Here is a 13935-nt window from a genome sequence, read left to right on the forward strand (position 1 = left end):
ATTTTCTAGGCAAAGAACTAGTTTTATTTTAACGTCCTCATTTAGAGGAGGAATTTCTGGTTTTGTAAAATGGAATCAAGATAAAATTTGGCAGCGGGCACACTTGACCTCAATTAACTGTCTAAAAACCACATGCATTGATGACAGATATTGGATGCATATCTAATGCTAGCATAGCCATCATGGCTTCAGTGATCCAGTGTGCAACTGTATGGCTGCTATCATACTTGCTTCCTCTTGCAAAGGATTGTTTCACAGTAAAATATTGTTTGAAACTAGTCTTCTTGGTCCTCTTCTGAGATGAAGATTCACCCCCAGCAGCAGCAGCACTACTAGCGCACAAGGATTATTCTCGGGAATCCTGGATAGGGGAGGAGTCAGTTAGCTTTTGCAAATTGGATGCAGGAGGACTACCTCCAATCATTAATGAGGAGATTGATGATGAAAGTGTTGGATGTGTTGATTTTCCAAAATAATTTGCATGAACTCGCTGCAAATAACATAACAGGGAGGAGGTTTCTAGATGATAAACATCCCTACCTCTACTTACTTTAGGTACAGATGGCTTGACAAATGTAAGGATTTGGTTAAAAATAATTCCACATGATAGAGGTGGCTTTTTTGGTCTTATACCCAGACATGACAATGGCCTTCTTCTTATCATTGGCAAGATCTGCTGCCACTGGTGGCTGACTTACACATACAACATCTTCATCATCAGCATCCTGATTAGTGTCAGATGCACAAATATCCGCCTCATCCTCCTTTTGCATTTCCACAGTTGCATCCTCAATGTGTAAGTCACCATCCTTACTTTTACTGCTGCTCATCCCAACATTTGCAGAGGGTGTGGAAATACAGTGTCAGCAATGTCAGGCTCACACATAGCAGTCGTAGACACACTTAGGGGTAAATTTACTAAGAATCGAGTTTGGTCAAGATCTGTTTTTTTTAAACACTCTTTACTTTGCCGAAACTTGGGTGAGTTTTCCATTTTTCAACTCACAAATTTACTAAGAAGTGAGTTTAGCTGAAAGTGACTTTTCTGATGGTGAAGTAGATTTCTTACCCTAGTTGTGAGTTTAGATGAGATTACTCACCAGAGATTGCAATGTTTTGTCTCTGCCAAACTCACCTAAACAAGCAGCCTGCACATATCAGTGAAATATGTGAAGGCTGCTTGTTTTGTACCTTTAAAAAAAGGGTTATCAATAATCTAATAAAAAAATTACGTAGGGTTTCCCCCAAAAAAAGTATAACCAGCCCCGAACTTATCAGCTAGTCCTAGTTCCTAAAAATACGGGGATCAAAACGAGTAGGGTTCCACTGTAATTTAGGAACCAGCACCAGGCTGCAGGGCCAGTATTGGTTTTAAATATAGGGGGAAAAAATTGCGTAGGGGTCTCCCTATATTTAAAACCAGCAGCAGACCAAACCAACCTCACAGTGCTGCAGCAGCACACAGTGATCTACAGTGCCCCTTACCATAGTGCTCCTAATCTTTTTTTTTTTTAGAAAAAATGTGCCCCTGTAGGCATTTTTTTTAGTAACAACACAGTGCTGCAGTCCACTCCTAAGGTGTTTTTTTATGCCTCACAGAGTGCTGCAACCAGCCTAGAGTACACAGTGCCCCTGCCTTAACAGTGCTCCTAATCGTTTTTTATTTTTGTATACAAAGTACCCCTATACCCTTACCCTATCTCTCCAGTCTCCAGTGTGAAATAGTGTCCAAACACTAGGGAAGGACTTTAATATGCAATCCAAAACACACTAGCCCCGACTTGGTTCGACTTGTAACCCCTATGTTTGGGTGTGTTTGGTTTCCTCTGAAACTATATCACACATTTCTAGTCATAACCATCAACTTCAAAACTTCCACCTGGAATATTTTTTTGTTTTGTTTTTTGCAATCACTTTTTATTATTTATTTAGGGACGAACATAGTAAAGAACAGTATACAGATAATGGGAAGGTAAAATTACAGGTACATTGTGCTAGTTTGGATCACATACAGTATAAATAAATTAACCATGCTAAAGAGGCACTAATGACAACAAAGACATTGAAAAGGATTGATGGGGAAGGGAAGGAAGAGGGAGAAACTGCTAGATACCAGTGCAGAAACTGCTAGGTGGAGCCTTTGTAATCAAGCCAGTAATACCACATGGGGATAAACTCAGTAGGGATTCTGGTGCATGAAACATTAGTAGCAGGACCACCACTTGCAAACAAGGGCCATGGCCTGTGCCTTTCCTTCACACAGCGTGTGGTGTATGGAAGTAATTTTTCCCTTTATTATTAGAGGTGATGTTTTCTTTAACATTGTGAAATATTGTTTCATTTTCAGGTGGTTTCTCAAACTTTATTTCCCCTGGACCTCCTTTAGTATATGTTGAAGTACTATTATGACTGCTGGCAGCAGCCGCGGCACTAATACTGGGTTGCTGCTCATGCTCTTCTATCGACTGATCCATATAGAATCACAGCGTCTCTAGTATAAGGGTGGCACCCTAATGATGTTATATTTTTTGAACACGCAAGTTTTGTATTACGTTTTTTGCTGTGCCCGAAGGCCCTGAACACACAACAAACTGCCTCACAGTGCTCCTAGTATAAGGGTGGCACCTAATGACATAATATTTTTTAACACAGATAAAAAAGTTAATGTCCCAAAAAAAAATTATGAAACTCTGTACTTCTTTATTAATTACTATACAGGATGAATAAAAGGACTATAATTGCAGCAACAGTCACTTCAGATCATAAATGCATGGACCACATAGGCTTAAGGCTGATAGGGTCATTTAGTGTTGGACATCATCGCTCTAAATATTTTCTCATAATTGAACTGTATTTTCTAAGTGTAAATTTATCTTAAATGTTAATGCCTGTTCTTATCATATTTCTCCTCAGCTAATACTCAAAACTAAGAATCATTGTTTGAATTGACCCATTCATTATTCTCTATGCCATGTACTGTATGTCTATTATCTGCTAAGATATATCTAAAAGTCACCTACCTGTCAAGTAGGAGATTAGGAGCAAATGAAAGTTTGCCAGGGTGTTCCACCGAGCGCCAGATTAATCCGACCATAAGGATCTCAAGCCAAGCGCATTCCAAAAGATGTACCTGGTCATGGAGATTCAAGTCAACAAAACCTGGAACAACAGAAATGTGTGTAGACATTTTTTTTATTATTATATTATTGAGTTAAGTGTTCAAGTCACACAATAAATGAGGATTCTGTGTTTGGAATATGTTTTAGCAATATCTCATACTTTTAATATGAATGGATATATGCACAGAATGGCATTCAACAAACAATGTAGAAGAATTGATACTATATAACTAGTAAAATTGAAGTCATACAAAAATGACAATCCTATTGGAAACAAGACACGTGTAATAGCTGTCTTAGGTATTAGAAGACCAAAATTGCAAAGTCCTTACTTCAGTCAAAATTAAAATACTCCAAATGGAAAGATAGAACTACCACCCCATGCGGGATGTAACTGTAGCTGAAGCAGCAAATGTAGCTACTACATTTCCTGCAGTTAAATCTGCTTTTTCCTGAGAGTAATACACAAAACTTACCCATGCTCACCCATGCTCACCATAAACTAACTCATAACTAAACTCATCCATACTCACCCATGCTCACCCTAAACTCACTCATAACTAAACTTGTCCATTCTCATCCATGCTCACCATAAACTCACTCATAACTAAACTCATCCATACAAACCCTAAACTCACTCATAACTAAACTCATCCATACTCACCCTAAATTCAATCATAACTAAACTCATCCATACTCACCCTAGACTCACTCATAACTAAACTCATCCATATTCACCCTAGACTCACTCATAACTAAATGCATCCATACTCACCCTAAACTCACTCATAACTAAACTCATCCATACTCACTCATGCTAACCCTAAATTCACTCACAACTAAACTCATTCATACTCACCCTAAACTCACTCATAACTAAACTCATCCATTCTCACCCTAAACTCACTCATAACTAAACTCATCCATACTCACCCTAAACTCACTCAAAACTAAACTCATCCTTACTCACTCATGCTTACCCTAAATTCACTCGTAACTAAACTCATCCATACTCACCCTAGACTCACTCATAACTAAACTCATCCATACTCGCACTCATAACTAAACTCATCCATACTCAACCTAAACACAGTTATAAACTAAATTCATCCATACTCAAATTAAACTCACCCAGGTCTGTAGCAGAGGAGTGGAAACTACTTAAGCAGAGGCTGGGTGGACAACCTAGCTGTTTGACTGAACTCATAACATTAATGTGTACATTAAGGGCCTGACTCATCAAAGAGTTTTATCATTCACATCGAGTGATAAAGTTAATTGTGTATGATAATTGTGCTCCAGACAATCAGCTCCCAACTGTCATCTGTTTGAAACATTACAGTTGGGAGCTGATTGGCTGGCGCACCATTTATCATGCAAATTAGTTTTATCACTCGTTGTGATAAAACTTGTTGATAAATACAGCCCTAAGTGTGAAACGGACTCAGGGCACATTTGTCCCTTTCGGTACCTTTCCCATTTAATATTCAGGCAAGTGATGTTTGAGGCAACTCTTGATTCTAAATAAAATATGAAGGGTCCTGGGGCCAGTCACACAGCCACATGCCCCAGCTAGCATCTGTTTAATTTAGCCACATTTCTCTGCCTCAGTTCATAATGAGTGTTTATTAATCTCAAGTGGCTGGGAGCAGTGCTTGGGCAATTATACTATACTAGGGCACTAATTCTAGAGACAGGTAGCAGTGCAAGGGCAATTATGGGTACAAAGAGATATACTTTGCAATGGTGAAATTCCAGCGATTTAGTCCATAGATTTAAAGCAGCAATACTTTACAAGGCAAAACCAGGTTGTAGGAAACCCTTGGCACATATGTTAGAAGAATAACAATTGTAGCTGTTTGGAATACATACTTAGATAGGGAAGCAGTCGGGAAGTCGACGGACGGAATTCAGACCGTTGGCTTCCCGACTGTCTAATCCTGGCAAGGGGTTAAATGACAGGCATCGAAATCCCGACGCCTGTCATTTTATCTATGCCGGAAGCCCGACACCCGGCTTACCGATCGAAGGTGCGCCGGGAGCCAGGAGCGGACAGCCGCGTGGGGGGGAGGGTTAGATTTAGAGTTCTGGGGGGGACTCAGGGTTAGCACCCCCCGGGAGTTTAGGTTTAGGCGGCGGGGAAGGGGGGGTTAGGGTTAGGCACCTAGAGGGGGGATTAGGGTAAGGCACTTGGGGGGGAGGTTAGGCCTAAGGGAGGGTTAGGGGGTTGAATAGGTTAGTGAATACTTACCTTTCGACGATCTGGATTTTCACTGTAGCCGGGATGCGGCTGTCGGGATTTGAACCCGACATGCGGCCAGCGGTCAATCATACTGAATCCCTTAGATATTATGCATGAGTGGATGACTGCAGTATTCTGTTCCATTAATATATAATGCTAAGTGGCCCCAATGAGAGATCGAAAGTAACCAGATAGTCAAGGATTGACTACAGTGACTACAGTGGATAGTGCCTTCTCCACCCCGCCACCAGCCTGTACTAAATATATTTATCTGTAAACAATGTAAAAATGTGAATAGCATCTTACAAATTACATACATACAGTATAATGTTTCAAATGTTATTACTGTTTGTATTATATAGAATAAACATATTTAATAATTAAATGATTGTACGTAATTCCTTTGTTCCAAAGAGGTGAGTTGGAGCACTTATATGTTTTATGTAATTTGTAGTGGTGTGACAATAATAGGCCTTTACTGTTTATTGATTGTGCCAGAAATACAAATTATATATCTTCTATAGATAAATAAAGAAGCCAAACTTCCTAATTCATGTGTTATATCATAAACAAGGATAAAATATAATTATGTGAACTAGTGTGTATGTGTATACATGTGGTAGGGAACATAACTACACTGGGGCAGGGACTGATGCAAATGGCCAAATATTCTCTGTAAAGAGCTGCGGAATATGTGTGCGCTATATAAATAACTGGTAATAAATAAATAATGTTACTTTATTACAGCAGAGTCTGCTAATATATATCCAACAACCATGATCTTCACTCTCACTTGTTCTACGGGCCTGATTCAGACGCATGCGCCGCCTCCAGCATGCACATGTTGATTGACAGCTCGCCCCGTTTTGTAGGCGGGGAGGGGGGGTAGCTGCACAAACGCAAGCGTTCCCTTAGGAACGCCTAGCATTTGTGGGCGGCCCTACTGACATCACTCGTGATGTCAGTAGTGGACTTCTGGCTCTATTAGAGCAGGAAGTCCACTCAGGCTTGCGAGAGCTGAGACCCTACCACATGGTCTCCTCGCAAGTCCGATGGTCACGATAATCGCGACCATCGCCAGGCCGCTCGCAAAAGCTGTGGGTGGTCACCCACAGCTTAGCGAGCAGCCTGGAGGCTGAAAAAAAAAAAAATCCCCGCCCTGATTCAGAGCGAGCGCTCGCAAACAGCAAATGGCTCTGAATCAGACCCCAAGTTTGTTACCACATGGGCAGTTTTTTACCCCGTATATATTTTGTACTACATATTTTCCCATTTTGCTGCACTGAGTACTGAATGGAATTCTAGAATAGCTGCCATGTGAACACTCATACATGGTAAAAATAATTTGGAGAACACCTAAGGGGTCATTCAGACCCGCTTGCGAGCGCAGGATGCTCGCAAGCGGGTTGATGGTGCCCTACTGTGCATGCGTACGACGGAGGGAGCTCCGTCGTGCACATGCGCGAGACCCGGCTAGCGACGGGATAGCCGTCGCTCCGGGTCACGCACCAAAGGGGGCGTGCTGTCGATGTTGATTGATAGCACGCCCCCTTTGGTGGGCGTGCTGGGGGCGTGGCTGCCAGACAGAGGCGTTCCCATGGGAAATCCTACCGTCAGAAGCCGGCCCCACTGACATCAGTAGTGATGTCAGTGGGAGTGATTTTGGCTCTGATAGAGCTAAAATCACTCCAGGGCTTGCGGCAGCGAGACCCTACCGCAGGGTCTCCGTCGCAAGCCCGATGGTCGCGATGGTCTTGACCATCATGACCATCATCATGGACGCTCGCTATAGCTGTGGGTGGTCACCCACAGCTATGCGAGCGTCCAAGAGGCCGCTCCATTTTCATGTAGGAGGGCCCTGATTCAGAGCGAGCGCTCTGGTCAGAGCGTCCGGCTCTGAATCAGGCCCCTAATCCCCTCTCTCTGTCTCACTAGATATAAATGATCAGTGATTGCATAATTTTTTACAAATCTTCTTATTTCCAGCAACTGGTTCTATGGCTGCACTTATGTATGGTACAACTTTAATTCACTGTGAAATGTTATGTAATAAACAGGTTGATACCACACTAATAATGATTAGCGTCCACCTTATATGTATATTGTTTTTTTTTTATAAAGGGTGCACCAAATCAAAGTTACAGGATTGTTAAAATAACAAATCTTACAAAACCTTTAGTTTAGTGCTTAATTATATCTAAATATAAGTTTGGGTTTTAAAATGAAGTAAGGGGGACTTTAAAGAAGAATCTCACCCCGTTACAATAAAATGCAAAGTCAGACTTGCCTGTTTTACAGTAAGCCTGTGATCTAACTGGGCCCCAAACACTCCATGACCCAATGTTCTAGAGGTGGGTATTTGAAACGCCAAACATTTAAATGGACTGATAAGGTATGCTAACAAAGAAGAAAGACCTGTGGAGCCCCTGGGGGACCACAAATAAGTTTAACTTTGCATTTTGGTGTAATTTAATAAAATCCACCCACAACTAAATGAAATTCAGCTTCTCTAATCAATAACTCTACACCTTGCTCTAAAATGACAGGGAAGTCAAGGTTTGGATTTGGTTTGTTGAACCCTAAGGAGATGTCAGAAACCTAGTCTTGCTAACAGGCTGGATATCTAGCTAAAGGCTGCTATAATTTGCAGCTAGTGTCTAGCACATCTCCTTCCAATGGTGCACATAGGTGTTATTATTATCATCTTTTATTTATAAAGCACCAGCATTATATGTAGTGCTATACATTGAAGGAATTGAACCCACAACCTCAGTGCTGTGAGGCAGTAACGCTAACCATTACACCTGCTGTGCTGCCATCATGAAATCTCTCAAAGTGAATCATGAAACAAATAATTAACATACAATGAAATTAAACAGATAATAAAGGCCCTTCCCAAATAAGCATCAAATCTTAGAATTGTGGGGAGCACTTGACAAATAAGGTATAGAATAAGAATTATAAAGTAGGTACTTTTGTGAAAATTGCCACTAAAATTAAAGCAGTCATTGGCAAATACCACTTTTGTGCAGCCTCTTATGGTATAATACAGTTGGAATGGGGAGAATCTTAGTACGATGAAGACATAAAGGATGAACCACTACCTGTAAAAATCACAAGACTGTCCTTTGCCATTTATACTAACTGAACCTTCTTCCTCCTCGCGTCCTTGAGAATGGCTTGGCCTCTGTGTTGCATGGGCACTCACATGTCAATCTTTCAGTTCAAAGTAGCTTTGTGATAAACTTAGGGGAAGCGAGAATTAATGCCCTGGTCATTTTAGAAACATCAATAACCATTACCAGATCTGCTGGGCTGTAATACAAGTTTTATTGCTTCACCTAATTATTTTGTATCCTATTTTCATATCTATATAATAATTGCAGAATGTCTGTCCTGACTCATCAATGCGCACGTAATGGAAGCCTGGGTGCATGCCCCACTGGCTTCCACTGTGAGGGAAAATGGAAAACCTAAGTAAAGAAGGACCAGCCGTCAGGACAAGTCTGGGAGTGGGGTTGGGGCAGGGGGTGGCTCCTTACAAAGCTGGGGTGAAGCCAGCCAGAAAGGGGTATGATCTAGTGGTGGGGCCTGGAGATTGAGGTTACCAGGCCATCAAAGTAAGTATGGGAGCTAAGGGGAGCCCAGGACAAAGCGACACAGGGGGTAGGGTTGGGTCCAAGAGAGAGGGGGGGCAGACAGAGAGGGATGGGGACCCAGGAGGGACTGTTTTTTAATGTTGCCCATTTTTGCATATCTCCCAGTAGCCTAATTATGTGCAGAGTTTTGGATCCCGACAGGAGTTTGGCAATAGGAATGTACATTGGAAAATATTTGTGTTGTGAGTGGTTGTGAGTGGTTGTGCAATACACACAACCACTCACAACACAAATATTTTCCAATGTACATTCCTATTGCCAAACTCCTGTCGGGATCCAAAACTGGGTGGATCAAGGACAAAGCTATGTTTATCCTAACTTTTCTCTGTGGAGAGGAAGTATAACATGAATGAGAACTATACACCCCTAATTGTTTATGTTTTTAGGAGTATGAAGCTTGGCTGTACATGCAACACCTAGATATATGATGTCTTTGTTGTATATAGTATTTAGGGGGAAATTTATCAAAGCTTGGAGAGAGATAAAGTGGAGAGAGATAAAGTGCTAACCAATCAGCTTCTGTCATTTTACAGGCTGTGTTTGAAAAATGACAGTTAGGAGTTGATTGGGTAGCACTTTATCTCTCTTCACTTTCCCTCTTCAAGCTTTGACAAACCTCCCTCTCAATATTTCCTGATTATTTGAATTTAGTAAGCTGGCACACATAAATAATGTTTAAAGTGCTTATAGGTTAAACTCTTATAAATGCTTATAAGAAAACCCCTGCTCTACACATGGTATATGGGCTACAAATTTGCAGACCATATTTTCACTATGAATACGGGAAATTAAGTTATTAATTATTACTTGATGAACGACCACTCACAGCTCCGCCTAAACAAAATAAGATTTATAGGACTGTGTAACCTCTGAACCAAAGTTTCATTAGGCCAGAAAGTACCATAGATGACTTGTGTGTATTTCTTACAGCATGCAGTAAAGTTGCCATTTTGCTTTTCTAGTTTTCTTATAGTGTACAATGAAGTTATCATTATTGCCATGTTAGACTGTATATCTTCCCAATCAGAGAAGGTCAATGCAAGGATTAACAGGATGCCTGTAAAATTTGGATTAAGACACTACCCAAGTGTACCTGTAATAATGTACAATACAATAAGTCAAACAGTCTCAGAATTGACAATCTGTTAAATGAAAGATACTGAACCACGACAGAAATTCTATTTCATTTCACTAATTAAAATATAATAATTGACAACTTGTCAGGATACATCTTATGATCTGTGATGTAATACACATGGATATATTATATCAAAACATGTTAAAAATACATTTAGACTGAAACATTAAGCACATATTTATGGATATCAAATAGTTTATTAGAAATAAACTGATGGGCAGACAGTGACTTTGATCCTGCTATTTATGATGCAAAATTCCTTCCTATTAGCACCACTTAAGGTGTTTACACATGGAACGATATATTTCAACGATATGAACGATAACGATATTGTTAAACAATATATCATTCATATAGTTCCGTGTGTAAGCAATGAACAACCAACGATGCACGCTCCCGCTGGACGATAACGATATCGACCATTGTCCATGCATGCAGGCCAATCTGGACGATATCGTTATACCTCTATAGGGATCCACGATCGTTGATCATGGGTCGTTGGTGGTTTTTGTGAGTGTGGGTGAACAATATCGTTCATCCAGCACATCAGGATTTTTAAAGGAAGATCGTTCATTGATATCGTTATTGCTGATGATCGTTCCGTGTGTACCCAGTATTACTATAGATTAAATTGTAGAAATTGTATAGTTATAAATATCTTCTTTGTATTGTTCTAATAATTTTTATATTAAATCTCAGGAGTAAGGACAGGTGAGGCTCTGCCTCCCCTGCCTACCCTGACGGCACATTCCTGATTAGAACATATAGAAGTGTTAAAGTTAATATACCATTTCACCACAACTCCCGATTCAGCAGGACAGTCGAACTTTGAGAAGACTACCCCACTACCCCACTGTCCCGCACTCAGTATGTTTATTAGAGCAGTATGACTTCACATTCTTAATATGGATCACTAACATTTTGACAGATCAATTTCTTTACTAATTAGCTATATTACAACATTGCTTGTTTCAGCCTATACTATGTTCCTGGCTATTTCAGGTGTGCTCCTGTCCTTTTGAATGTATTATAGTAATAGATATATTCCTTTGATCAATTACCATGGTACAAGTCCCACAGGAACTTCTGAACTATAAAATAATGTATGTAAACCAAATAATGAATCAATAGAAAAAAAAAATATTAGTTAAAACAGAAAAGTTAAGAATGAGATTAATAATATTTTAAATATGTTTCCAAAAGTGGAATATGCTAGTGCTAAAATACCATTGAAAATTAAAATTTACAAAATACATTATTCACGAATAAGCTAAAATTTACAAAGCTGATCAATAGAACCTACTGTAAGCAATAGTGCATAACAAGTTACCTAAATGTCATTCTTTTGCATATGAGACAAAGGCCCTCATTCAGAGCCGTACGCTCTGAGCAGAGCGCACGCTCTGAATGAGGGCCGCCCTCCATAATTATGGAGCGTCCTCCTGGACGCTCGTATAGCTGTGGGTCACCACCCACAGCCTATACGAGCGTGCAGTTTGATGGCCGCGATGGTCTTGACCATCGCGACCATCGCCACTGCGAGCCGGAGCCTGCGGTTGAGGTTTTCAACCGCAAGGCCCGGAGTGATTTTGGCTCTATCAGAGCCAAAATCACTCCCACTGACATCACTAGTGATGTCAGTGGGCCGGCTTCTGACGGTAGGCGTTCCCTTGGGAACGCCCCCGTCAGGGAGGCACGCCCCCGGTACGCCCACCAAAGGGGGCGTGCTGTCAATCAACATCGACAGCACACCCCCTTTGATCAGACACAACGAGCGAAGGAAAGTCCTTCGCTCGTCGCGTCTGGCGCATGCGTACGACGGAGCTCATGCACAGTGCACAACATCGACCCACTTGCGAGTGGGTCTGAATCAGGCCCAAAGATCTTATGCCTGTTTGTGTAGTGAAAAATCTGCAAATTGGTTCTGCCCGTGCCCACAGAACAGGCACCATACATATGTGTGCATCACATGCAGATTTTCCTGCATCTAACACTAGTGCTCCCTTGTGAATGGAGAGTCGGAACAGAAGTGTGGAAGGGGCGGTCTAAAGTAGGTCATGTACAGGTACAAAGCCGTATCAGATGAGTGTACCTTATACGGCTTTGTGCGGTCGGTGCCGCTGCACAGAGAGCAGAGCTCTGTGGGTGGTACCGTCGCTGTTCCACTGCCCTTGCTTCTGGCTAGCAGGGTGCCTGGAGCAGCACCATGCAGCCAGGATCTATGCTGCGATCCCACCGAAGCATCCTTTAGCCGCTCCAGACTAGCACTCTGCAGTGTGTGCAACTCATCTACACAGGTACCTTAATGGAGCATACACACGGTCAGATGTGTCAGATGAACAATTGAACAATTTGACCAACGATTTGAATGATTTTGCAAACGATTTGAACGATTTGAACTACGAATGATTTTTGACTGCATTAAAATGACTGAAACGTCCAAAACTGACTGCAAACACATCAGATGTCAGATATCGTTATCTGACCATCGGGAACGCGCATCGTTCACCGTTCATCATTCAGACATGTCAGATATGTCAGATTTTCCTTCAGATATGAACAATTTTTTTAATCGTTTTCGTTCAGATCTGAAGAAAAATCTAACAGTGTGTATGCACCATTAGAGTGCTGAATGTCTTTAAATACATACAGTATATCAAAAAAGGCTTAATTCAGTAAGTCATTCTACAATAAAGGATACTACATGCCCAGTGACCAGCATTCCCACTGATCTACTTATATTTATAACACTATAATAGAAGCTTCTCTTTTTGTAACTGCATATTGTATTAAGATTGTACGTTTGGAAAATATACATAAAGAATGCAGGAGGAATAGGTCAATGAAAGAGCTAAAAGTCATCATTCTATAACATTGCATTTCGAGGGGCAATTATCTTCTTCCTGATGTCAATGACAGTCTGAAGGTAAATTGTTAGGGAACAAAAACTGTTTATATGGTCCTAATTGTGCACGGTGAAGTCTGTAACATTGCCATTTGACATACCTTGGATTTCCCATACAGAAAGGCTTTTATACCATGGATAGACCTGATTTAGGTTTACCTACTAGACTTGAATAAAAAGATCCATGTGAAGTGTATATAATAGTAGCTGTAATATTAGCTATTTTTAGATCCATTTTAATAGAAGTGTTATTGCTGTTGATAGAGGAGATCAATTTTTAGTTTCCATTGACTCCATAGGTCTATCCTGGGTAGAAAACAATAAAAAGTGTGTTTGCATCACTGTACCTTTGTATAGCTAACAATCATTTTAATAGGCTACAGTATATGCAATGATGATGATGCATGACGTGAAAGGCCTCTTTCGAGAACCTCATGCACATATAATTGAAATACCTTTTTAAGGTAGGACGCAAATGTAAATATCCTATAAGGTTCGAAGCAAATGTATATATCCTATAAGTGAACCAGAGTATACAGTTTTCAACTGATCCAATGTTAGTCTTAAAATAAATTGTGCAAATCCTTAGGGCCAGCAGATATGAGAATGAAGAAAAGGAAAAAAAAAATGTAAAGTGTGTGAAGCAATATTATTTATGAAATGTCAGAGGTCCACTGACTTTTTTATCCTGTGTGTCATCTCTGTTAGAGGAGTGCACTACTGCACAGTCTCAAACAGAATGGCTCCACAAGGGACATTTCTGTTCCCATACCAAGCTGACCATTAGTACTATAACTGTAATACCTGAGACAGTCATCGGTTGGTCAGCTGCCTAACCCCGCTGTGCTACAAGCTCCGCTTCATGCCCTTGG

The 13935-nt window shown here is 40.8% G+C and overlaps 1 protein-coding gene across 1 annotated transcript in view; it reads right to left on the minus strand.

Moving 5' to 3' along the window:
• The window catches only part of ESR1 (estrogen receptor 1), a 283323-nt gene that overhangs the window by 57063 nt on the left and 212325 nt on the right, over nucleotides 1–13935 (minus strand). Inside the window, exon 5 of the mRNA XM_088474493.1 lies at nucleotides 3021–3159. Within this exon, the coding sequence (XP_088330619.1) occupies nucleotides 3021–3159 (139 nt within the window). The remainder of the gene's footprint in view (nucleotides 1–3020; nucleotides 3160–13935) is intronic.

Source organism: Taudactylus pleione, unplaced genomic scaffold (genome assembly GCF_031769625.1).
Source record: "Taudactylus pleione unplaced genomic scaffold, aTauple2 ptg000154l, whole genome shotgun sequence".
Lineage (NCBI taxonomy): Eukaryota > Metazoa > Chordata > Amphibia > Anura > Myobatrachidae > Taudactylus > Taudactylus pleione.